The sequence below is a fragment of the Chanos chanos genome, chromosome 1 (assembly GCF_902362185.1).
Source record: "Chanos chanos chromosome 1, fChaCha1.1, whole genome shotgun sequence".
NCBI classification, from domain to species: domain Eukaryota; kingdom Metazoa; phylum Chordata; class Actinopteri; order Gonorynchiformes; family Chanidae; genus Chanos; species Chanos chanos.
This window is the reverse complement of record NC_044495.1, coordinates 32,887,387-32,912,489: the sequence shown is the minus strand read 5'-3', so window position 1 is coordinate 32,912,489 and position 25,103 is coordinate 32,887,387. Positions and strand designations below refer to the sequence as shown.

Here is a 25,103-nt window from a genome sequence, read left to right as displayed (position 1 = left end):
ACGTGTATTTGTGTATTGGTATGTGTGTCTGTGTTTTGGTGAGAAAAGAAATCCTGGGGACAGACACGCATAGTCCATGTGACCCATTCAGAGGAAGCAGGGGAAAGGAGCGGGTTTCCTGTGTTAGACCCTGAACAGGACAGGGCTGTGTCTGGACTTCCCAGGCTGGTCAACTGTGAGAACAGAATGTGATTTCACTCCACACTGCAGGTGTGAAGACCAGTTCTGTATCCAACCACAGGCCCAAACCACGCACAAGCTCCTCTGTAGTCTTATCATTTCAACGCAGCCAGTTTTAAATGCATTTCTTTGCACGTTAGTTCACATCTAGCGAGGCATATTGTTGAGGAAGTGCATGCTTCTTTGATGTACGGTTATCCAAAGCCTACGCCTGAGGTTTATTAGGGGTTAGTCATATCTGTGGTTTATGGGATTTATACCAAAAGCTCCATTGTCTCATGATATTATTATTAGTTGAGAGTAGATTTGTTTCACAACAGCAGGAGTGTGTAATGGCCAGAATAAACCCTTGAGGAAATGAAAAGGGTGAAGGAGTTAAGGCGGTTCAAGCTTTCATAATTAAGGCAAAAGTCAGGGGTTTGACCAGAGACATTGTTTCATGTGTGAATACAGGCTAATAGCAAACTTACAAATAAAACGTCAGCTCTCTACCCACCCTTCTCAAATTCGTATTTTCTTTTCGGTAAATTCGGACATGAAGAAGCTAGTTTGTGAAGTCTTGGTTGTTTTTTGGTATTTGATTTCTTGCTGTTTGTGGATATTCTTTAGTGTCTGTGTGGTGTCTGCCCTAAGTTCTCTGTGTGTGTGTGTGTGTGTGTGTGTGTGTGTGTGTGTGTGTGTGTGTGTGTGTGTGTATGTGTGTGCGCGCGCGCATGAGTGTGCATGTGTGTGTGTGTGTGTGTGTGTGCGCGTGTGTGTGTGTGTGTGGTGTGAAAATTCTTCCAGCTGTGTGTGCTGTCATGGACAGTGGTGGCATTTCACAGTGCCAGTATTGGCGAGCTTATGAAAGGTATTGGGGATGGGTTTGGGACATTGATGCCAACTGAGAGCCACCAAAGAGTCTTTGTCCTCCTCTGCCAAGAAACTAGTGTCCACTGTAAGAAGTTAAAAGAAACTAGTGTCCACTGTAAGAAGTTAGAAGAAACTAGTGTCCACTGTAAGAAGTTAGAAGAAACTAGTGCCACTGTAAGAAGTTAGAAGAAACTAGTGCCACTGTAAGAAGTTAGAAGAAGAAGTCTGTTCAGGGGGCCTCTGAATTACACACATCCGGACCACCCCCCAAATTAATATCTCTCTGTCAGTCAAGCCCAAATAGCTCACCCCTCACATTCAAAATGTGGACTCAAAGAGTTTAATTTTGGAGTGTTTAAGAACTGTTTCCATCCATGTGTCCAGTACATACCATGGAATGGACATGGAGGGATTCTACCTGGTACCAGTCTACAGAACTCATCTCAGATAACACCCATTAGTTTTGCTGCATATACATTCCTATAAGAAAGGTTCACTGGGCCGTAGTGTTTTTCGTGTTTGATTTACTTTTAATAAACGTTGAGAGAAGCTTTCTCTGCATGCACATAGAACATCTGATACATGGACTTGGGGAAGGGAGAAAAAACTTGGGGGGGGGGGGGGTGTATCTGTGTGTGTGTGTGTGTGTGTGTGTGTGTGTGTGTGTGTGAAAATCATTCATGCTTTTGCACACATTGCGAATAAGAATGACATCTGCAAACAAGTTTACAGTGTAACCATGATGTGTTATTTTGTTGTTTCTTGTTTTTGACATTATGCAGTAATTGTTCTGAAACCAGGCTGTTTTGATTGAATTAAGTTTAATTTACTTTGCTTATGATCGTTTTCGGGTTGGGGACCTGGTTCCGTTTGTTCTTTGTTGCCGATGGTGATAATCGGATGATTCTCTCAGCAGCAGCCCTGCTCGCTCATGTTCTGAGGAGTTCTACCGCACAACCATGGTGACCAGCACCATGACAACCAGCATCGTAGTGACCAGTCCTCTCAGTCCCACCCCAAAGAGTAGGCCGGATACTCTGAGAAACTTCCCCGGTTCGGAATCGGATAAAAGCGGCACGGCGTCTCCTTCAGCTGATGATGTGTGGGCACGGAGATCTCAGTCGTCGCCCAAGCATGACTCTTCAAGCCCCACCCACAACCTGCCCGTGCCAGCAGGAGACAGTCAAATAGGCCACACCCAAGGGGCGGAGTCAGAGGCGGACAAGTCTCACAAACAGCCTCCCTTGTCGGACGATGATCTCCCACCAACGTGAGCCTCCTTTGCCTTGGCCTGCTGCTTCATTTAAAGAGAAAGCCTTTATTTGTTAAGCATGTCGGGTCTTGTTTAGGAGGCTTCTGCTGACAGGCAGTTGTCATAGCTTTGTCTCTGAAATGATGCAGTCCTCCGCTGGCAAGAGTTGTTCGTGTAAAAACCAGCACCACGCTTGTTAAAGGATGAAGCCTTTGAAAAATGACATTCATAGGTTAGTCACTGACAAAATTGGCTTATATATGGCTGTGGCCATTCATCCAATCTACTGATGATATTTTAAGCTTTTCTTGGCTACCTCCATTTCAATTGAGCGAAACATGGCCGTACAAGATGATCTAAAATTTGCTCAAGGCTCCTGTGCACCTTACAGAAATTTCCAGATTCCCAGGTATGTCTGTGAAATCCATGCTCTCATCCAAAGTGGTTTCAAGAGCATAAAACGCAGTGCTTAGCCTTGAGCGTTCCCTTTCCATTCATCTAAGAAAGAGAGCCAAGAAAAGCAGGGGAGACTGATAATGTAAGAACAGGCAAGTGGTTTCCATCTCATGTAGACTGATTTTGACAATGAATTTATCAGGAGATAAGAGAAAATCTGGAAAATGTTTTTCAGTGGACTAGCCCTTCATGTTTAATGTCCGAGTAATCTTTACGACTCCAAATTAGATATTGAAAGCAGTTCAAACCTAATTAGACTGATTATTAGGCCACTAACTAACCTTAACCTTGTATGAAAGACCTTATCGTTAGTTTAATGAATGTGACTGATTATAAACATCTGTTAGACATTGTGCACTGTCGCCGAACCAGTGTCAGGCATCATTCCATGGACAGCTTGCCTGTGTCTCTCGCCTATGCCGGCTGATTGATTAAATGAGTGACTGAAGATGCTGGACTTACATGCATGAGTCTCTAAGACAACAGCTCTGTTTTGGATTTCTAAACATAGCCCAATAACTGTTGTGTGTTTTTTTTAAAAAAATGCTTTCCTTCATTCATAATACTGTGCATTGCTCTGAAAGTACCGGTGATGCGTGTTTCGTGAGACGTGTATCCTCTTCCTCCCAGGAGCACAGGAGATAAAAGACAGTAAACAGGATATGCCATTTGTTATGGTTGTCTGTTTCACCTCGTTTTACTTTATTTATCGCTGTTTTTTTATTTACATTTGCAGAAGACGTGATGTAGAACATGTAGAAAAAAGAAAATTATAATGCGTAGAAATATAAAATAAGTGGTGTTTGTCATTGTCCTATATGGTATATTCTTAACATATTTGCATGTTTTTCGTGTATGTTTTGGAGGATGTGGAGATGACATCAAAGGCACTATCTATGGATGTTCCCACCGTTTACATGTTCTTGACCCCTGACTTTAGGAAGTATATCATTTAACACAACACAAGGTCAAACTATAGCCCAAAGCAATACCTTTAAATGGTTTCCTCTCATTGTGCCTTGCCCTTTGCGACCTCTGTAATACTTTCAGTAAGGAGGGATTTGGGGCAGAAAAGCAGATTGTTCAGAAGTATTAAAGATAGCTTCCATTTGTTCTGCTTCATGGCCAGTAGAATCCTATGAAATGAACTGGTAGTCCTCCTCAGCTTTATTATATTCACTCTCTTGCAGAAAATACCATAATGTGAATGCTGTGATGCATATTTCTCCCACATTTGGCAAAACTCATTCAGGTCGCAAAACCTCATAACTGAAAAAATCAAACACAATTCAGTTAGACGTACACATGAGCTGCTTCACCACAAATACTGTGTATTTGTGAAAAAACTAGAACTTTTTAAGGCTTATTCATGTCGTGAACTGTGGTTCTGATGTCGGTTCGGTTCATATTTCTGTAAAGTCAGTGTAGCCATGTTACCCTTGGCTTTTTAACACAGCCAGTTTATGTTTTACAGTGTGTACGCGTTTATATACCCATTGTAGCAGGCTGTGTTTCTGCTTTTGTGTGTTTGAACAGTCCCAATTCACTGTCTCTCTTTGTCTCTTTCTTGTGGTCTCCCTTGGTGAGACCACAGGCCGCACTTTCACTCAGACACCCATTCACTACGTCACCCAATCGCTTTAATGGTGCTCTGTGGGCAGAGACGTTTAAGGGAAGCCCAGACCACCAGTTTGGCAGTTTTGGTCTGAATTTTGAGTAACTTTCTCTTTGAAGTTTTTTTTTTTTCTCATGAATAACAGAGACAGTCTTAAAAGCTTTCTCTGAGGGGTTGTTTTCCATTTACCCTGGTATGTGTGGTCAGCAGCATATGCTAAAAGATTTGTAACTTTGGCTTGGTGATTTTGCATGCTTACACTGCCCCCCTGTGGCTGTAAATGGACATAGTGTTTAAAAAGTGCATTTTGGGTCAAATGCTGAGGATGCATACGCATAAGTACTTCCTACAATGTATAATGTGGATAAGCTCGGCTTACTTCAGCATGATGTTTATTATTGTTTTTCTTGAATGTAGTGTTGTTTCAATTCTATATGTTGGTATCATTATAAACCATTGTTTTTCTCCGTATTTTGCCTCTTGTAGATTCAGCCACAGAGCTAGTATGTGTGATTACTCTGAGTAAGTCTGTAATACACACACACACACACACACACACACACACACACAGAACTGCTTCTTCACAAAATCTGCTGTATGCATGTATTCACTTGACACTGTGACACACCAAAGCCAGTACAAATGCATGCTCTAACTAAGAACACTACAAGTGCACTAAACCTGTGTCTGTGTTGGGTTCAGTGAGCCACTAAGCTGCTTCACCTTGATTCACACTGTGGCTGTGACTGTGTTACTGACTGAGCAGCTTGTTTACCTGCGTCTCTCAGGTCAACTGTGAACCAATGCCATTGTGTCATTTGGTCTTTGGCTCTTGTCTGTCATTTATTAGACAACTTTAACCCCTAATGACCAGTGCTGACTGACTGTAAACAGGGAGTTGCAGCTATTCACATTAAGAATGAATTTGAGGAAAGGTTCTTGGGAGTGTCACATTCCCTGTGTTGGTTAATTACGTTACGTCTAAGTGACGTTTTAAGAAGGTTCTATAACATACTATTCTCTGTCTGTTATTGGAAATGACTTTTATTTCTTTTTCCCTGGTGGTTTGGTTTATTTCTGTTGAGAGGTACCCAGTGAATGATGATACACTCCCCCCTCCTCTTTCCTTTGCTGTTTTCACACTCTCTCTCCTTTTATCAGGACAGTGCTCTCTTGTCTGTAAGCATATTTAAAGAACGTGCAGAGGTGTTTGTTGATGGGGTTTTTTTGTGTGTGTGTGTGTGTGTGTGTGTGTGTGGTACTCTGGGCTGTACTCCTAAGCTGCATGAGCTAAATGAGAAGCACGGCCAACTCATAACTCTGAGCTAAACTGCTATCTTTAATTCCTTAACTCAGTTAATGCAGTATTTTTATCTTTACCACATACAGTACTGTAAAAGATCTCAGCTTATGAGAGTATCTCTCCCCCCTACCTCCCTGTCTCCCCCCTCCCTCTCTCTCTCCCCCCCTGTCAGGAGTGTGAGTATGAGTGATGTGCGTTATGAGGAAGACTCCACATTGCCACCACACAGTCAGGTCCGACATGAGCTTATGCACAACCAGTACATCAGAATGAAGGAGGAAGAGGACCACTGGCAGGACGTGAGTCTCCCCATGAGCATAAGTACTCAAATGTAATGTGTATTTCAGTCACAGGTTTGTGAAATTGATATGTAACATAAGCTGCTGTTTGGTCAGGACCTGGCGCGGTGGAAGAGTCGTAGGAGGAGTATGTCCCAGGACCTGATCAAGAAAGAGGAGGAGAGGAAGATGATGGAGAGACTCATGACTGGAGATGGAGGAGGAGGTTCCCAAAGAAGGAAGAGCATCAAAACCTACCGTGAAATTGTTGAGGAGAAGTATGTCTGCATTTCTCTCTTTGTCAGTATACTCCTGTATCTTATGTTCTTTTCAGTACGTTTGTTTTGTCACAGTTCACGCTTTAGTCCAACATTGTGCGTATTAAAGTGTTCTCAGGCCTAAAAATGGGGAGATGCGGCCATTTTGTGTTTTGGGTCGATTGTAAATTGAAAAAGCCTTCTCTCTTTCCTTCTCTTTGTTTCTTGGTTCACTCTTTAGTCTAAATTTGGTCTCTGTTTTCCTTTTTTGAATCTCTCTGTTTGTTTCTGTAGAGAGCGACGGGAGAGAGAGTTACACGAAGCTTACAGGAGAGCTCGGACGCCCGAGGAGGCGGCCTCCATACTGCACCGCTACGCTCAACGCTTCACCATCAGTGAGGCTGTCCTAGAGTGCCTCAAACTCCCTAAACTACTGGAGCGGAGCGTGTCCGCTGACCCCACCGCCACCTCCTCCGCCCACTTCTCCTCAGAAGCCCCGTTGTCACCCACCTCCTCCAATCCCATGCAGTACCTACGGCAGCAGTCGCTCCCCGTCCCCAAATTCACCTCCACCATGGAAGCGCGTGTGTCGGGGTTCATCGAGGAGAGGATAGAAACCAGGTCTCCGGACAGCCCTCCTGCACGTGGTCTCTCTCCCAAAACCGCGCCCTTACTGAGCCCCAAACCCTACAGCCAGAGCAGGACCACCAGCACGTGCCTGAGCACTGCTAAGGTATGGCTCCTGTGTTAGGACCTGAACACATGGTGGGGCTGTCTTTCCCTCTGTGTAACTACTGAACACCATAACACACAGGGTTCTGTTTGGTGATACAACTAGTCAGTTTTATATTTTGTATTTAGACCATCCTGTTTGGGTATTCATTTATACTCAAAAGCATTCCCTTCTGTAGTGTGTACTCTTCTTGGCCTAAATTAATTAACACAGGACTAATGCCAATGCAGAATCTGAAACTTTTGATCTCACAAACACCACCAATGAGGGCTAAAGCACAGAATGTGGTTAGAGTTGTGTTTGGGAGTCATGTTAACAGTGGGAAATGGGATGGGATTTTGGTTCTTCTCGTAGAGCATTACAGAGATAGAGATATTCTGCAGGGGGGTACTGTGTCTCAGGATCCGGGGGATGTGAATGGATACTTTGGCTGTGTCAGTGTGGCCCCTTGCTGGTAGGAATGTGTAGTGTGTGTTGAGTGGGAGTGTGTTGAATGGAGTCCTGTGTTCTGGAGTGACTCTGTGTGCGAGAGTGAACCCTCTCCATATGAAGTGGTCTCCACGGAAACAAAAAGAGCCTCAAGACTGGGCTCCAGTTCACTGAAGCACTCTATTCAACAGCACGGACAGCTTGAGTTACAGCCTCAGTTCCTGCTTGCGTATGCACACACACACACACATGCACACTTATTCACACAGATGCAATGCCATACGCACTCATACACACAGACCCACACGCACACAGCACAGTGATTCATTTAGGCTTGTTCTTTTTCTCTGGGAGTTTGAATGATAAATAAGCAAGAGCTGAATATATTGGGAGGAAATGAGTTCTGGTGTCATACTTTAGCAATTACTTTTTCAGACACAGTGCCAGTATACTCCGTTTTTACAAATTAGATAATACTCTGATCTCGCTCTCACTCTCTCTGTTTCTTTCTCTCTCTGTCTGATTCTCTTTCTCTCTCAGGTGGAAGACACACTGCGAGTGAATGGAGAGACAGGGAATGACATTAACAGCAATGAGGTAGAGTTGAAGAGAGAGAAAGAAAGAGAGAGCGAAGCAGATTCCTCTGATTTGTGTTTTTTCCCATCTCCATCTCGGCCTTCGGATTCTGAGACCACAGACACGCCTGAGCGTGAAGCTTCTCCCTCAGACACACACACTCCTGAGTGTTGGATGAGGTTGTCTGAGGTGAAGGAGGTGATGGCAAGATCTGATAAAGCAGAGTCAGAGTACCAGTCCCCAGCTCCAGTGTCAGACAGTCAGAGAGAGAGCACCCAACAGAGACAGTCAGCCAGCCTCCCCGCAGCACTGCCCCAGGTCAGCACACACACACACACACACACACACACACACACACACACACACACCTACACACACGTACACACACACACACACACACACACACACACACACACACACACACACACCTACACACACGTACACACACACACACACACACACGTACACACACACACCTACACACACGTACACACACACACACACACACACCTACACACACGTACACACACACACACACACACACCTACACACACGTACACACACACACACACACACACCTACACACACGTACACACACACACACACACACACGTACACACACACACACACACACACACACTCACACACACACCTACACACACGTACACACACACACACACACACGTACACACACACACACACACACACGTACACACACACACACACACACACACACTCACACACACACCTACACACACGTACACACACACACCTACACACACGTACACACACACACATACACACACCTACACACACGTACACACACACACACACACACACCTACACACACGTACACACACACACACACGTACACACACACACACACACACACACACTCACACACACACCTACACACACGTACACACACACACACACACACACGTACACACACACACACACACACACTCACACACACACCTACACACACACACACCTACACACACACACACACACACACACATACACACACGCGCGCACACAGATACACGCACAGCACAGACAAGCACATACAGACACTTACACGTGTACACACAAGCACTCTCTCTCTCTTACACACATGGGCACATAACTCATACATGTGCACACACCTGTGCATACACACACACACACACACAAACATACATATCTACCCATGCACACTTTATGCACATTGTGCTTAGTCTGTTGAACTTCAAAAACACTTGCTTGCAGTGCTCCATACATTTTTCTGTAAGTGAGAGAGAGAAAGTCACATTCAACGCTGGCCCTGTTCAGTGAACATTTTCACTGTGTGTGCTGTAGGAGCTGCAGAGTGAGGGAGAGGCAGTGCCACAGGAGGAGGGGCAAGTAACAAAGGGGGCTTCGGACCACACCCCTCCAACAGGTCTGTTATCTCAGTTCTCAAAGACCTTACCATCCCACTGTTTATTGACTGAAACTGCTTTTTAGCTGGTTGTAATTAGCCATCCTCACAATACATCTGTAAGTTATTACAAACTAAATTTTCATTCTAAGCCAAACCCATACTTTGTCTGATTGGCAATGATAGAAAAAATACTAAATAATATTTTCCTAGTCTTTTCATCCTTATCTGACTTATTGACATGGACTGTTGTTTTCAGGGCACAGTCAGCCTCCTGTTGGCCAGGCTGAGACTTCCTCTTCAGTAATTCAGAATGCCAACACCCTTACACAGGACGACGTCTCTGCCACACAGGTCAGTCCACAGACCAATCAAATCTCATTGGAATACTTCATATAGTGTACATCATAATGTACGGTTTTCCACATACGGTCCAGTGCACAGTAACAGCTGGTGTGATGATATGACTAGTGTGTGTGTAAGAGCTGTGATTGCTTAGGGAAGTGTGGGTCCACATGGAGTCACTCAGTCAGTGTGGTGTTGCCCTGGTGGTGAGGGACATGGTTCAGATACCGGAGGGATGTGGATTTGAAGTTCAAGCAAGTTTCACTGCTCCTGTGTCTCTAGGCTGCGCACTTAACCACAAGGTGGCAGCAGAATGAACAATCATAGTTAACACGCTGTCTGACTTGCCTGATAAACATGAAGTGTAGTTTGTGGCTGGGATCCTGTATGTTTACAGTAGCAGGTGATGTAGATCTAATCTTAAACCAGATCCTCTGGTTTCATCTGCAGATCTTAGTGCCCCCTGATCTGCAGATGAAACCGGAGGTTCTGATTTGTGGTGAAACCTGTATCAGTTCCTGCTGTATGTGGTCTCCTCGTTGGTGCAGATTAGCGCGTTTACTGTGATGTCATAACTGAATCTGATGACTTGCTATGTGACTGTGTTAGACTGAAGCCTTATGGGTAAACAGTGAGTACAGCTGAGGTCTTAAGCAGAAATATTCAGGGCCATACAGTGTTCAGTGTTCACGCTGACAGCTTAATAACCTATTCTCACCACCTGTGCTCTGCCCAGTAGGAAATCCAGTATTACACATAGACTTATGTAAATCTGGACCGCTGAGTTTTAGGAGTGAAAAGGAACAATTTTCTGAAAGGCTGATCTGTAGTTTGTACCGTCTTGGCATGAGTATCTGACCTGCTTAGATATTAAAGGGCTGTATGTAGAGTCAGGGATAGTGAAATGCACTGTTTTGTTGTAGTTGTTGTGATTTCTGTGAATAGAGGCATTAACTGTGCAGCACTGGTACTAAGGTTGTAATATGAAGCTTTGCAAGTTTTGGAAACATATTTTTCTAACCGTAGGAATTCATGAATTTCCACAAATTATTTTGTTTTCATTTTAACCAGTGTCGATTCTGATTCTAGATCAGTACGTTGGGCCTGGAAACTTCAAAGAAAGCAGTGGGTGACCAGAACATTGAAGAATCGCCCAGAACAGAACCAGGTAGTGGACCATCTTCGACAGGCAAGTTGCTTTTCGAGTGGCTTTCATCTCTTCAGTGATTCCCCTTCAATCTTACTTGCTAATCAAACCTTTAATGGTCTAGCGTCAACTCTGTCCTCTCTCCCTCTCTCTTCTCCTCTCTGGGCTGTTGTCTAGAGCTGGTTATCAGTGCCCAGCAACCGCCGTTGCTTAGTAACCTTAGGTTACGCTGGGAGTTCTTCACCCCACCAGGTAATCTGCTCGCCTATTGGCTGAGCATCATCCTGCCTGGTCACATGGGGCCTTTTTGGGGCTCTCCCATTGGCAGAGGGCTTGTACCATGTCTGTGGCTCTAACCTTACACACTCCATCATTGTTTTTGGCTGCCAGGGAAGTGTGTGTGTTTTTTTGTGATTTGTGGTGGTTTTAAAATAGCATCATTCTGAAAATTGTCTCTACTTACCTACATACCATTTCTTTCATTGTGTGTGATCAGTGCAGACTAAGCAATCTTCTAAAGTGTTCATCTAATACCAGTAAGAAGTCTGACAGTCATTTCCCCCTTTTCATCCCCTTTTTATGAAACCGGATCCAAGTTTCTCATTTACAGTCACTTAGGCCTTCTTTACTCTGCCAATATCTCAAACCTATTTTGGGCCACTGTAATGTCATAAAAGAAATAACACCGCTATGTTGATATTTGTTTTTCTTCCTCAGACACTCTCTTCTTCAATACTTTGTAATGAAATCTTCTCCAAAGAGCAAAAAGCAAACTCGATCAGATTGGAAGTTAGGGGTCAAGCCTTCTGTAGGCGTTAACGCAGTTTGCACCTGTTATTCTGCAGTACACATATTTTGTTTGTGTATTTGTGTGTTTATTTCTTCTTTTTGATTTGGTTCATTTCCTTCTTTGGTTTTATGGTCGACTATGCTTTCAGGAGGAAACTCTTGTCTACTCTAAGTGTGCAGTCACAGCACAGGAAAGCTTTTGTTTTTAATGTTCATGCTCTCAGAGTACAGAGATGTTTTTCAGTTTTCAGAATTAAATTCAGTATCGAGTATTCATTTTTTCTCTGTTTTTTTCACAGAGGGAGGACAGAAAGAACATGAAAATGTAAGTCAAACTGGTTCATCAGTGAGCCCTTGTCTCTCCTCTTGAGGGATTTTATCACTCCATGCTCTCTCTCTCTCTCTGGCACTCATCTGGTGTTGAAATGCAGATGTCAGCAATTACAGAAGTTCAAATTACATTTGAGCAAGATCATTCGCCTTTGTCAAATGTCTGAAGTATTACATAATGAAGTAACCAACCTTCAAGGATAATATCAACAGGTTACATACACTACAAAGAACAGTGTAGTCAGGAATTATTCACACCAGGTGAGAACACCCAAACTGTCCTTGCTTTCCTGCAACATCACCGGTCTTCTTTCTGCTCCTGATAATCAGGAAACATATAAGCATGGGGATAGATGTAGGCAAACTCTATCTGTCTCTTCCTTTCCTCTCCTTTTCTGTGTTCGTGTTTGTGTCCGTGTCCGTGTCCGTGTCTGTGTGTGTGCGTGTGTGTGTGGGGGCTCACGCTTGACGGGCGTGCGGCACCACCAGGTCTCCCCCGCCGTGTTAAATCTGCTCAAACGGGGTGAGCCCTTTGCTTGGGACCCTGAGGAGGAGCGCAAGCGTCAGGAAAGGTGGCAGCACGAGCAGGAGCGCATGCTTCAGGTACAGACGGGCAGCGAAAAACTAACCCCCTTGGGCCGCAGCTCAGCTTCAGCCACGCCAAACCTCCCCTCCCCGCCCCCTGGATCCAGACAGCCTCACAGACAGAGCCCAGATACAGCATGTAGCATCGCTCACCAACCGCAGCTTGGCAATCCCAATGCTTTTATAACACCGTCTCACAAAATGAGTTTTCTGGGTCAGGCGCTTTGAGTGAAGTCTGGGGAAAAAGAAGCGGTCTAGAATCTTCCGAACTCCAGAAACACCAAAATATTCTTGAGAGGCTATATTTTTGTTTGTTGAAGGTTGGATCAGAAAATGGGTTTCAGATTGAGAACCCATGGAAATGCAGCAAGGGTGCATGCTTGAGCCTCGGGAACTCATGTCTGTTTGTCCCCCATTTCAGCTTCTCTTAATTAGAACTGAGCTTTTGCTGAAAACTAACCAGAACAAAGTGTTCGCTTTAACATCCATACCATTCTGAGGAACTGAATTTCGCTAGCACTGGAAATGCACTACAGTTTAAAAACAGGCAGGCTTTGGTTATGATCGTCTGGTCTGGAGTCAGGTTAAGATACGTAACTAGGGACATGTTTCAGTCATGCTAACCTGTGCTTGCGACACCATGAGCACTTGTTCCACCTGCACAGAAACACCACCAACCTAACTCTGCATGGGCTCTATGAAGATTTGATAACCTTATTGCACGTGGTGTGTTTGCTTATGTTTGTTAAAGACTGTTTGTTTCCCTATACTTTGGCTGTTCCTGGGCTTCTGCTTTGCTTTATTAAACAGTTATGATTTCTCTCAAATCTGATCTGATAAGAAGAGGTTAAATGAGAACTATGTGACGAAGTAACACTGTCGAATGGGAAGCAACACCTTAGAATGTTAAGGAACATTCTACAGTGTCTGGTGCATGATGCTGTATGTTTGCAAAGCTGAAAGCTTAAAAAAAAAGTTTTCAATTAAAGGTTGGGAAAAAAAGCAGTCTTTTTGTGATTGAAGATGGCAACTTTATCAGACAACATTACAAGACAAGTCACTATCTTTTAAATGTTCCGAAGATGTTAACTTAGCCTTCTTTCTTTTTGTGTGTGTGTGTGTTTATGTATTGTCTGTGTGTGTGTGTGTGTGTGTCCATGTGTACCCACAGGAGAAATACCAACGTGAACAGGAGAAGCTGAAGCAGGAGTGGGAGAGAGCTCAGAGAGAGGTGGAAGAAGAGGAAAGGAGGTATCATGAGGAGGTGAGGTCATCCCTCTTTCCTCTCCATATTCTTCTCTTTCACACAAACTGTCCCTTCACTTTTTCACTTTCATGGTTAGTGTTGTGCCAGAGATGAATGATGTTCATGTTTTGTTAATGGTTTGTCTCTTTCTGTTGTTGTGTGTAATGCAGGAGAGAAAGATTTTGGAGGAGACAGTGGCTCCACTGACTCCCCACTCCCCCATACCCCTTTCCCCCCACCAGGCGGCCACAGCACCCTCCACAAGCACTCCAAACACACACCCAGAGAGCACCACAGTACCCTCCCTCACTGACTGGGAACACAAGCAGGAGGTGCTGGAGAAACAGACGGTGAGAGATGATTGAATTGGCTGACAGTTTAACTGTACATGACTGAGGCTGGACTTCTTTTTAGGTGGTATTTTAAATTTACCCTTTCATACCTGTAGATGGGGAACTCAAAGGATTTGAGACAAAGGGAAAACAACAGAAATGAAGCCACTGAAATGAAAAATAAAAACTTACAGACAAAAGCAAGGTCAGTTAAAAAAAAAAAAAGAGTCAAAGTTGCTTTATCAAAGTTATATTGTTCGTGTATATATAATATATATAAAATTTGTTGTTATTTTTGTCGTTTCTTTTATTTTTATTGACCACAGCACTCCACTCCTGGGTTCCAGCCAGAAAGGAGGCATCAGTGCCGGTCAGTCTAATGGACAGAAAGGTCCAGAGGAGCCAAACCAGAACAGCAGGCCTGCCCCATACCCCAGCCATGGTGAGAATGAGAGGGGCAGAGCTCAGAGGTCAGGAGGGAGTGACATGGGACTGAAAGACTGGGGGCAGGATCTCAGAGATAGGGAGACAGAACACGTGGCCATTGCCTGGAGGGCCAGAAACTTTTCCCTTAATACAATGTCCCCAGTCAAAGCTTGGTCAGAGCGTGTCACCAAACAGTTTTCTCCTCTTGCTATCATTATGAATATTGTACTTGTGTACAAGATTAAATTAAACGTGACATTGAATCAATTACAAAATTTTGTTTTGGGGCCAATAACTGTGACACTGCATGTCTTTGGTAAACGTGAGGGTTTTTTTTAATTTCAACACTAGGGGGCAGCCAATACCACTCCAGATAAGTGACTGCTTTTATTGGAGGGATTTCTATAAATTTCTATTAATTCTATCTATTGTTAACATACAGGTCACAACAACAGCAACAACAATAATAATAATAATAACAATAATAATAATCATAATAATAATAATAATAATAATAACAATAATAATGTCATGCAGATGTGTTATGGGGCAGTAATCAGCAGCAGTCAGAGGCTTTGAAGAAGACTGCCTCCCTTGACTGCAACAGAAACCCACAACTGACACCAACTGCTGGACAGCAAAGGAGAAGGTTTGTGTGTAGTAGTATGTTTTTGGATTTGGTTGCATTACCTGTATTAAAGAGAGAAACTCTCACTTAGGTGAGAGGAATGTTTAGTTAATCTTGCCTTTGATCTTACCATATGCTTGGAGAGTACATCATCATTCAGGCTTTGAGCTTTGTTTGTGTGTGTGTGTGTGTGTGTGTGTGTGTGTGTGTGTGTGTGTGTGTGTGTGTATGGTACGACTGTTGCATGTTGCTTGTCACACTCAGGTCTGGCTCTGTTGAGAATGTTGGGCCAAAATCATTAAAATCATCCTCATACTCATCAGACACGCAACCTCCATCACCAAACAGGTACAGTAATACTGCTCGCTCTCTCTCTCTCTCTCTCTCTCTCTCTCTCTCACCATGTCATCTTTTACCTCATCTTTTTGTTGTGCATGTGTTTGTCATTTCAGAGACTTTAAGCTTGTTTTTAAACCACAGTGACATTTTGGGGTGTGTGTGTGTGTGTGTGAGTAGGTCTGTCAGTGGGAAGAAGCTGTGTTCCAGTTGTGGTCATCCTCTGGGTAAAGGGGCAGCCATGATCATTGAGACACTCAGCCTTTATTTCCACATCCAGTGCTTCAAGGTCAGTATGGTGTGTGTGTGTGTGTGTGTGTGTGTGTGTGTGTGTGTGTGTGAGACTGAGTGTGGGCGGGTGTGGGAGGTAACTGAAGTCCCCTTAATGCTGTGCATGCTGTGCCATGAATGCTTTGTTCTTATTTCATGCCAGTGACTCTTTCTCTCTCCCTCTCTGTCTCTCTCTCTCTCTCTCTCTTCCTCTCTCTCTCTCTCCTCTCTCAGTGTGGGATCTGTAAGGGACAGCTGGGTGACACCACTACAGGGACAGATGTGAGGATTCGTAATGGCCTGCTCAACTGTCACCAATGTTACATCCGCTCACGCTGTGAGTCACATACACGCACGCATGCACACATCGCTCTCACAGAAATCCATCTCTACATGGTCCATCAGGACATCACTAGACTCATCATGTTTAAAAGTTATGATGGAGTGAGTGTACATTTACTCTTAATGCAACGGTGAAAGCGATTTTGCATAGAATGTTTCCCTGGATCGACATCATTCCCTCGTCATTGCTTGAACAACATTCGTATTAACCCACCGTTGCCCTCTGATGTCATCAGTGTGTGCCCCCCGCACAATGAGTTAGCCCACGAGGAGCACCCGCTGGATGGGAGCTTGGGTCTCATAAATGTATGCATCATTCCCTGCAAGGGGAGATCATTTTTCAATACAAGATATGAGAGAAAATGTGACTGTCACAGGTCTTTGTGTGACTCACAAAGATGGTAAACCTGTCTGTATTAATGTGAAGCTAACAAGACTTTTGCACGACTATTAGCAACCTAACTTGTTAGCCTACCTACCAAGCTGCCTCGCAGGCTAGTTAACTCTACTAAGAGTTCTCATTTAAATTAATGACTGAAAGATGTGCAGTTAAAATGTTTTCAATAAATCAAGGGTTTTGCTCAATTTTATTTTATTCAAAATATGCAGCTACAGGCTAGCACACACCCTATCTGTTCATAAAGACACTTTTGAAATGGCTGAGGAGTGGGAGGCACACGATTATGACATCAGAGGGCAACGATTGGTCAATAGTCAGTGTTGTTCCAGGAACAACAAGGGAGTCTAGCTCCAAGAATACGTTCTACTCGGTGAAATCCAGTTCACCTGAATGCAGATATGTAATAAACATAATATTTTTGCCATGAGCATATACAAACAGATGTGCCATCAAACGAATCTGAATTTTAACAACAATAACCATATCTTTGCATTGCTGGCTGGTTAAATCCGCTATAATATTTTCAGTTTTAGAGCACTGAATTAGGAAAATATAAGAAAGCAATGGCATACCATTCACTCACTGCTCTCTCATCTGCTGCGTTTCTCAGCTGCAGGTCAGCCCACCACCTTGTGATGCGATGAGTGATTTGGCATCCATCAGGACACCTTCACAGTCTCTCCCTCCACCAGCATGTTCAGATTATCCCAGTCATGTGGAAGAGTCACACTGAGACCAAAATAGACTTGGTGGGGACCACTTGCAATACTTTAGAGTGGAGAGAAGTGTGCCCACACCACAACCGCCACCATCCCACTGAGAGTTAGATGAATGTGTTCAAATCCAGTAGCTCATAATTGCAGGTTTAAATAATCCTTTAGATCCCACTAGAGATCATCTGTCTGTAACTGTCCAATAAGCCTTTGCTGCCTGTACTGTCAGTATGACCGCCATTTTCTCAACACTAACCAAACTGTGGATATCATCTAAAACCATCTTAAGATCACCGTGAGATCATCTTAAATCAGTGTAGCACAGTGAAGTCTGGTGTAGAGTGGAAATGCAACTCATATGGATTTCTGGTTTTGATGACTGTTCAAATAACTTCCCACCTTCAAATGTGTTCAAATCAAAGGGATACGGCATGATGTTGGTAGTTAACGATGTCCTGCCTCTTGTTGTAGAATGGAGGAAAAGTCTGTGTAACTTCATACAGTGTTCATTCTTTTCCTTGTGCTCTTCTCCATCCACACTGACAACGAGTCAGAATTATTCATATTTGGCGTAACGAAAAAAATAACGGAAATTAGCGTTACATGCAAACGATTTCATGACAAGATATAGCCTAGTGGACAAGGGGTCCCACGGTATTTTTGTGTCTTCACAAACTTGATCTGCCTAAAATCAATATGGACATGCAAAATAATAGCACTTGCTGCTTGCGTTTTGCTGAACCAAATCAACGATGCTTCCTTAATGAGGCAGCTCGACCACGTCAGCGCGTCGTTCTTTTTATTTTTCGTTTCGCTCTATATAATAATGGAAAGCATGGTCGTAATTACAGAGGTATCTTTGGTCAATAACTTTCACGCTCCCCATGGCATTTCCTGGCTTGGGAAAAAAAATATGTTAACTGTTTGCTCACTAAGTTAGACTTCATCGATTCAGACAGTGGGAGAGAATGCATGCAAGCTGGATGCTTGGAGGAGGTAATATCGCTGCTACGGTTCCGCTCACACGTACCACTAAATCATTCCAGTTCCTCAAATAGGAGACACATTCTTCAGAAAATCGTTCTTTGGAATGCTATTGCATCTAACATGTGCCTTAGAATGGAAAGTGACTGCAAACTGTCCGGAGGTCGACTTAATTGTTGAAATCCAAAGACCATGCCTGTTGTCAAATTGGGAAACTGAGATGTATTTTATTCAGATTAAGCTGGAGGATGACACTGCTCCAATCGCACCTTGCTGTATCGATTACTAAGGACCTTCCTTATCATTATTACACACAGTTTTATTTTCTTAGTCGGTTTCTGCAGCATGGACTGCAGTTTAAATTCTTTTTCCCGAACGGAACCGATGTTATACATTTCCCAGGACACAATTACATGCCATTTGTTGAAACAGGAATTTTGAGTAGGATTCACCTGTCCGAGAAAAAGATGCTATTCTTTGATACACAACAATTTCGGCTTACCGTTGCCTTGTGTTGTAATTTTTAGGCAGGATTAGAGAGAAAATATCATTGCTATTCGACAAGCTTATGTCCAACACAGCTAGCAATATATTGCTGCAATATGGTTGCAATATGATTGTGACTACATTTGTCTTCGAACAAATTATATATTGTTTGCCAACAGCAAATCAGTCAGTATGTCTGCCATCAGTTAGGCTTATTTTAGGCTCAGACTAACCGTGGAAAATGCTCTTTATGATACATGTACCTTCACAAAAGGTCGTAATTTTTTTCAGATTCCTTCTTTTCATTCTTAAGCATCTTGATTCTATTCAAAAATTTAATCTGTTCTCAAATTTTCTTATATAGCCATTATTTCTATGCTTCGGGTCTGAAGAATATACGTTAAAGTATGCTATAATTGAAATATATAGGTTGGAACCGGGCAGAGGTATTTGCCAGAGACGTTCGTTATTGTGTAGGAGAATGAATAGCTACCTTGGAAGTGATATATCAAATCTAAGGTCTATTTATTGTGATATACAACTGTACACGATCCAAATATAGAATAATTGATGTTGAAATGCAATGGCTTCACACTATCCTGTATGTTTATAAATAAAAATCTTAAAGTATTCTTTCACTGTCCGTCTTTTTAATATCACAATATTTACCATTTAAAATATATTTTCATATGATTCTTGATACCGTGTTCGCTTTTTTATTTTTCTGATTTGAAATAATGGGTGTGATTCCTGAACCGTTTGCATCATAGAGAGCGGTGTGGTCTAGCAGTTAGAATGGTGTCGCTATCCGTGGTCCTGATTCCCGCCTCGAACCATGAAAAAGACTCATTAGGGGAGAACAGCAGATTGCCCCTACTGAAATAATAATATTATAACTCTAACGAAAGAACAAAAATGACAGTGAGTTTTTTGTTCATTATTATTTTTATCATCAACAACCATGTCAATGGTACACCTGAAAAACTATGTGCACATGTAGAAATATTTCCTTCTTAAATATAAGCATCCATTACCTACATATAAATAATTTTCAAATCCTGGACAAAACATGTTACATTTGCTCACAAAATAGGGGAAATTATTATAAAATTGGACGGAAAAGACAACATGCAAATAATATAGAAATAAATACAATGTTTGCATCCATTCCTTTTTTTCAAAAGTAAATTGCCAGTTGTAACTTTGCAAAACATTAAAAAGACTCAATGAACTACAAGGGGGATATGGCCTATGTTTATCTATCGAAGACGATAATACGTATTAACACTATACAATCTGAGCCACAAAAACACAGTCGTAGAAAGACACACAAAACGTTTACGTATTCCTGTCAACAGTGAATATGTACTTGTGCCATTGAAGGGAATAATTTGCCGTAGACAGATACAAGATATCTAAATGAATATTGTCATAGCAACTGACCCAAAGGCTTGGCAAATGTGTCATTAAAAACAAAAATCTGTGCCTCGTTTGGCAATAATCTGTGGTATTGACATTAATGTTCCCGTTACTGTGACACTTAAAGTCAGTGAAAACAATGTAAACAAACAATTTGAGGAGTAGTGCCATTTTGTGTTGGCACTCTTACTGGCAATGAGTCCTTGCAGAGAATGCGTTTGCAGTAGACGGGCACCTGGCAGGCTCTTGGATACGTGGAAAAGAAATGGTACTGACCACAGTAACTCTTTAATAAACAAAATAGACACGGTGAAATTATGAACTGTATAGTACACAATTATATTATCCAGCTTGGGTATGTAAACGAATGGCATCGAAAGTCATATGGTGACCTTTGTTGGTCTCCTCATTTTTTAACTGTTAGCAGAGAGATGCCTCTCTCATTCTTTTGGCATTCCGCATCACACGAGTCAATACTTGTCAGTCACTAAGGTAAACTGTTCTTCGCTCCGTGTCTGCCTTTTTTTCTCGGTTGATCGCTGCTTTAGAACATACTGGTTTTTACTAAAGTAGCTTTGGCACCGTTTTGTCTTTGCAAAGAAGACAATACACTAGCGAACGGTCCACCCAGTGAGTCCGGAATAGAGGTGATGGTGCCTGGAGCTGAAGCCCAGCCTTGACTCGGCGCAGTGCCACCCATGCCAGCAACCGACGTCTTCACTTGTTCGACGGGCCCGTTTCCAGTGGTATTGACTTGTCCGCTGGTGGGACTAGGTCCGCCGCAGTTGGAGGTTGGATTCGGATTGGGCCCCGGGCCTCCTGTGCTGTCCGGATCGGTGGCTTTCGCTTCTTTACTGTCATCCTCTCTTGAGTCCGATTTCTTTCCGGATCCATTCTTGGCTGCAGCAGCTGCTGCAGCAGCAGCGCGCTCCTGTTTGCGGAATTTTGCGCGCCTATTCTGGAACCACACCTGCAAAAATGTAAAATGATCAGACATCCCTCTATTTCCCAACCAACTTTGCATTACAGACCATTCCGATGATAACAAAGAAGTTGAGTGAGATGCTTTTTGCTCTAAATGTTCTATCGAATATGTGGCTCATGATCAAGTTCAGCAAAGTATCAGTCTCGTATATACGACTACTAAACAAGCACTATTGTGCAAAACACACTAAGTACTTCATTATGTCCTTAAATTTAAAGTAATGGTGGCTGAAATTCCCTCTGAAAGTTCAGAAATCGATAAAGTGGCATCACATAATATATTCTATAAAATTCGCTTATCTGTTTTCCGGATGAAAACAAGTGTGTTATAATTGCAAAGACAACATATTCGTTGCATCAAGTGGTAACGTCATTCACTCGGGGGTTTCTGGGTGGTGTACCTGCACTCTGGCTTCCGTGAGATCGATTTTCAGGGCAAGCTCCTCACGGGTGTAAATGTCCGGGTAGTGGGTCTCGGCAAAAACACGCTCCAGCTCTTTCAGTTGTGCGCTGGTAAACGTGGTCCGAATTCGCCTCTGCTTCCGTTTCTCGTTCAAGCCACCATGGTCCGTGAACAGCTTGTAAGGAACTGTCAAAATAGAATGGAAAAGAAGCACAGGAGATAATTGTACACAATGCAAACCAGTAATGTAATTCAATACAATATGCGTCATATTTCAGTAGAGGAACAACGGTGTAGAATAAAATCTTACTTCAGGAAACATTTAAGGAGAACCAAGAAATAAAAAATAAGCTACACAGTAATAGAAACTGGTTAAAATTAAATGCATCAAAACCGTAATCGTGGAAGCGAAAGCCATAGAAATCCTGAATCAGGTGTAATCTTGTTAACTTGTGAAATGTGCTTAATTGAATGTTATTGAAAACTGAATTGGAAACTTGTCATAAATGCTTCCATCCCCCTCCGTAGTAGCTACAGTAACTTCAATTCAGTGTCAATAATGAGCTTAAGTCTTTGGTTATTTCATTATTTTCAAAGGTTTATGTCTCATCGCAAAGTAAATAAATTATGCCTATCATTTTGGCAGCTTAAGATAATTTTGTTGGCGGTTAGGGTGTGACTGGGATAGTGTAACCCTGTAACTGAATTACCTCTTGCCTGCAATCGCTTCTAACGTGATAAATTTTTTCATTTGTGTAAGCAAATTTCGTTTGGTAAATACTAAACACATTTCCATTTTCAAATGCAATCAAGACGTCCTATATACCGGGGCTGAGATTCTCGTGTCTCTCAGCGAATGTGCTAAATTTGGCGGTGGACTCACCTGCGGCGTACGGGCTGCTCTGGTGGTCCCGCAGGGTGCCCAGACTACAGGAGCCCGGCGTCAGTGACGGACACCCGGAGGTGGCCCCGAACGTGGTCCTGATCGGATTGTACTGAAAGCCACTGGCTTGACTGCAGGAGCTGAAGTCCGCATAGGCTGACGCCAAGCTCGATGTGTCCATCCCGGCCATACAAGATTCGTAGGCAGAGGAATTGAGGTAAGAATACTCCATTTTATACATTGAAAAGGCTCAGTGGAGAAGGAAAGCTGCACTCCCAGAGAAAAACCACACAAGCGTCAAATTCAAATTGGATTAAATAGGCGAGGAGCACATTAAAAAAGAACGCAAAAGGCGAGTTGACTTGGGGAGGTTGTGATGGTTGGATTTTTACTGGTTTGAAGGAGGCTCGTGCCTTGGATAGATGTGCACTGCTCGGCGCCTGCTCCAAAACTGCCCTCCTTTATAGGAGCTGAGCCTTGTTTTATGAAAAGCCTCCCAAGGAGCCGCCTAGCCCCAGGTCTCTAGAGCATATAGTCCTCATAATAAACTTGGCTCTTTCCGCTTGGACAATAGCACAGCGTTTGGGTCTTATTGCTAGCGCTTTTTTACATGACAATAACTCATCAGTCTATTGGGCTGGCACTGGGGGATCGGGCTGTCCAACCTTCCTATCATTGATCCCCTGCATCTCTAATTAGAATTTAATACCCCGCCATTACGCGCCAGCCCCCTCCGCAGCGTAGCCCTCTCCGCTCAAACCGCCATCTTGCCCTTTAATTCAATCACACCACTTGGAAATAATGAAAGTTGGGTGACGATTCTCCCTGATCCAATTTTCCCCAAGCTTTTAAGCCTTTTAACCGACCATATACCTTGGGCTGAATTTTCGATAGTATTCCCCTCTCTCTTTCTCTATCTCTCTCTCTCTTGCCCCTTCTCTCCATTTTGCCTCCTAGGTCTAAAATGCGGATGTTATAGTTTGTATGTAAGAATGTTACATACTCAGTACAACATGGAGGTGGCTGGTCTCCAGTACTGGAGTAAGGGAACAGGTTGAACTGGGGGATAACTAGTTTCTTAACGTGTGCACCTGCTCTGATCTCTATCTGGCGATAAATTATACTACAGATAACTTGTAAATGCTACTACTACTAATCATCATCGTCGTCATCATCATCATCATCATCGTCGTCATCATAATAATATACTACTACTGCTACTACTACTAATTATTATTATTATTATTATTATTATTATTATTATTATTGTTCTTGTTGTTGTTGTTGTTGTTGCGCAGTGAAAATATTCATAAGACATAAATGGGGATAAAAACATTCCACTGTTGATTAAAGAAAGAGCACAAAGGAGCACTTCTTCTGCGGCCGTAAATATCTTAAATAAATTGATTCATTATTGTTTATTTGCATAGAGCAGTCTCATAAACGAGGGGTCTGTTATGTTATTAAAATTATTTAGTAATTAGTTTTATTGCAGCTATCTTTGTCGTTAAAGGGCAAACAATTTGTTACTAATAGAAGTAACAAACTGGTAAAATAATCATCAAATATTTTGGGCTTGGTCAAGTGCTTAATTTTGGTAATTGTGTTCCTCTTTGAGTTTCGGTTTGTCTTTACAGATTAGTTAAACAGAATTAAATAATACATCGATTTAAAACAAGGGGTTTTATTTACTTTGCAAAAATGGAGTGTTGTTTGCCCCTTGGAATAGGCTCTATGCAAAATTTAAAATGCATTTTATGTAACACAAAAATACATTTGTATTGTTATGAAAAAGAATAAGACTAATTTGAATACAAATACATTCTCTAAAATAAAACAATGTCCGTGGAAAGAAACTAATATTAACAATTCATGGACATGAAAAAATAAGCTGGTCTTTTAATGGATTCAGATAGCACAAATGTAAACAAATGTAAACAATTATTTTCTTCTTCACCACGAAAATTAACCAGTTTTCCATCTTCGAAAAATAAATCAACACAAATGTCAGTTGATTAAATGCTTAGAGAAAAATGGTTTCTTCGTGTATTTTTAAGGCAGCAGCCTAAAACATGGGCTTGGTCCAGATGTAAAGAAAGCAATGATTAAAATGTATGAGTTTATTCGAATAAAGGCATCAAGAGTTTCAAGGATGATTTTTCACCATTGCTGCGCTGTTTAAGTTGTCTTTTTTCCCTTCAGTTGCTTTGGTGTCCTATTGAAAAGAAAGATAAACGACGATTAAAAAGTTCATTCTTTCTTGACACAACCCAGCCCCCTTTATGTAAATGTTTTTTTTTTCTTTCTACACGCGAGTTGTGCCCAAAAGTTGTACCAAATGGTTAATTTGATTACGGAAACCAAAGACCAACTGCCCCACCGTCTTCCCTCCACGCGTCTGGTGAGCAAAAAGAAACCATCTCTAGGAATTAATCTAATAACATACAAAGGGCCGAGAAGTCCTTTCTGATATTTTGCCGAGGCAAATAGAATTATAGCTTTTACCATCCGTTTCTCCTATTCAAACGGTTCTTTATTCTCTTGCTCCATAGTCCACCAGCCATTGTAACGCCCATCTTTTATATTTTCAACATCTTCTGTTATGTGATCAACTGGTTCCACAATCTGTTGGGCGGGTTAAAATGCCTGCGTTAACCTTTGATTTTGCGATTTGGGTCTGAAACATGTTCACCTCAGTGCCCGGTGCTTGAAGATGGGGGGC

General features: G+C 42.5%; 2 protein-coding genes across 3 annotated transcripts in view; one reads left to right on the top strand and one right to left on the bottom strand.

Annotated features, from left to right (window-relative positions):
- The window catches only part of limch1b (LIM and calponin homology domains 1b), a 71,648-nt gene extending 54,167 nt beyond the window's left edge, over positions 1–17,481 (top strand). For both annotated transcript variants that reach the window (XM_030776009.1, XM_030776017.1), the window contains 19 exons: positions 4,842–4,877; positions 5,831–5,957; positions 6,054–6,214; positions 6,488–6,926; positions 7,896–8,249; positions 9,273–9,354; positions 9,593–9,687; positions 10,768–10,867; positions 11,914–11,939; positions 12,434–12,547; positions 13,701–13,793; positions 13,946–14,125; positions 14,224–14,312; positions 14,434–14,549; positions 15,071–15,182; positions 15,426–15,509; positions 15,678–15,786; positions 16,002–16,104; positions 17,120–17,481. In XM_030776009.1, coding sequence (XP_030631869.1) covers positions 4,842–4,877; positions 5,831–5,957; positions 6,054–6,214; positions 6,488–6,926; positions 7,896–8,249; positions 9,273–9,354; positions 9,593–9,687; positions 10,768–10,867; positions 11,914–11,939; positions 12,434–12,547; positions 13,701–13,793; positions 13,946–14,125; positions 14,224–14,312; positions 14,434–14,549; positions 15,071–15,182; positions 15,426–15,509; positions 15,678–15,786; positions 16,002–16,104; positions 17,120–17,145 — 2,446 coding nt within the window. In that variant the 3' untranslated portion in view covers positions 17,146–17,481. The remainder of the gene's footprint in view (positions 1–4,841; positions 4,878–5,830; positions 5,958–6,053; positions 6,215–6,487; positions 6,927–7,895; positions 8,250–9,272; positions 9,355–9,592; positions 9,688–10,767; positions 10,868–11,913; positions 11,940–12,433; positions 12,548–13,700; positions 13,794–13,945; positions 14,126–14,223; positions 14,313–14,433; positions 14,550–15,070; positions 15,183–15,425; positions 15,510–15,677; positions 15,787–16,001; positions 16,105–17,119) is intronic.
- Positions 17,482–20,655: 3,174 nt separating this feature from the next.
- Positions 20,656–22,622, bottom strand: phox2bb (paired like homeobox 2Bb). Its single transcript, XM_030788395.1, has 3 exons — positions 22,382–22,622; positions 21,497–21,684; positions 20,656–21,081 (listed from the first exon to the last, which is right to left on the bottom strand). Exons 1-3 carry the CDS (start codon positions 22,620–22,622, stop codon positions 20,656–20,658), a joined length of 855 nt encoding a protein of 284 aa, XP_030644255.1.
- Positions 22,623–25,103: the final 2,481 nt, after the last annotated feature.

Excerpts from the sequence above, each read along its gene's own strand:
- phox2bb (XM_030788395.1), bottom strand. The coding sequence starts at position 22,622 with ATGTATAAAATGGAGTATTCTTACCTCAATTCCTCTGCCTACGAATCT. Across the intron at positions 21,685-22,381 it reads GAGCAGCCCGTACGCCGCAG|TTCCTTACAAGCTGTTCACG; the intron begins GTGAGTCCACCG and ends CTATTTTGACAG. Across the intron at positions 21,082-21,496 it reads TCACGGAAGCCAGAGTGCAG|GTGTGGTTCCAGAATAGGCG; the intron begins GTACACCACCCA and ends ACATTTTTGCAG.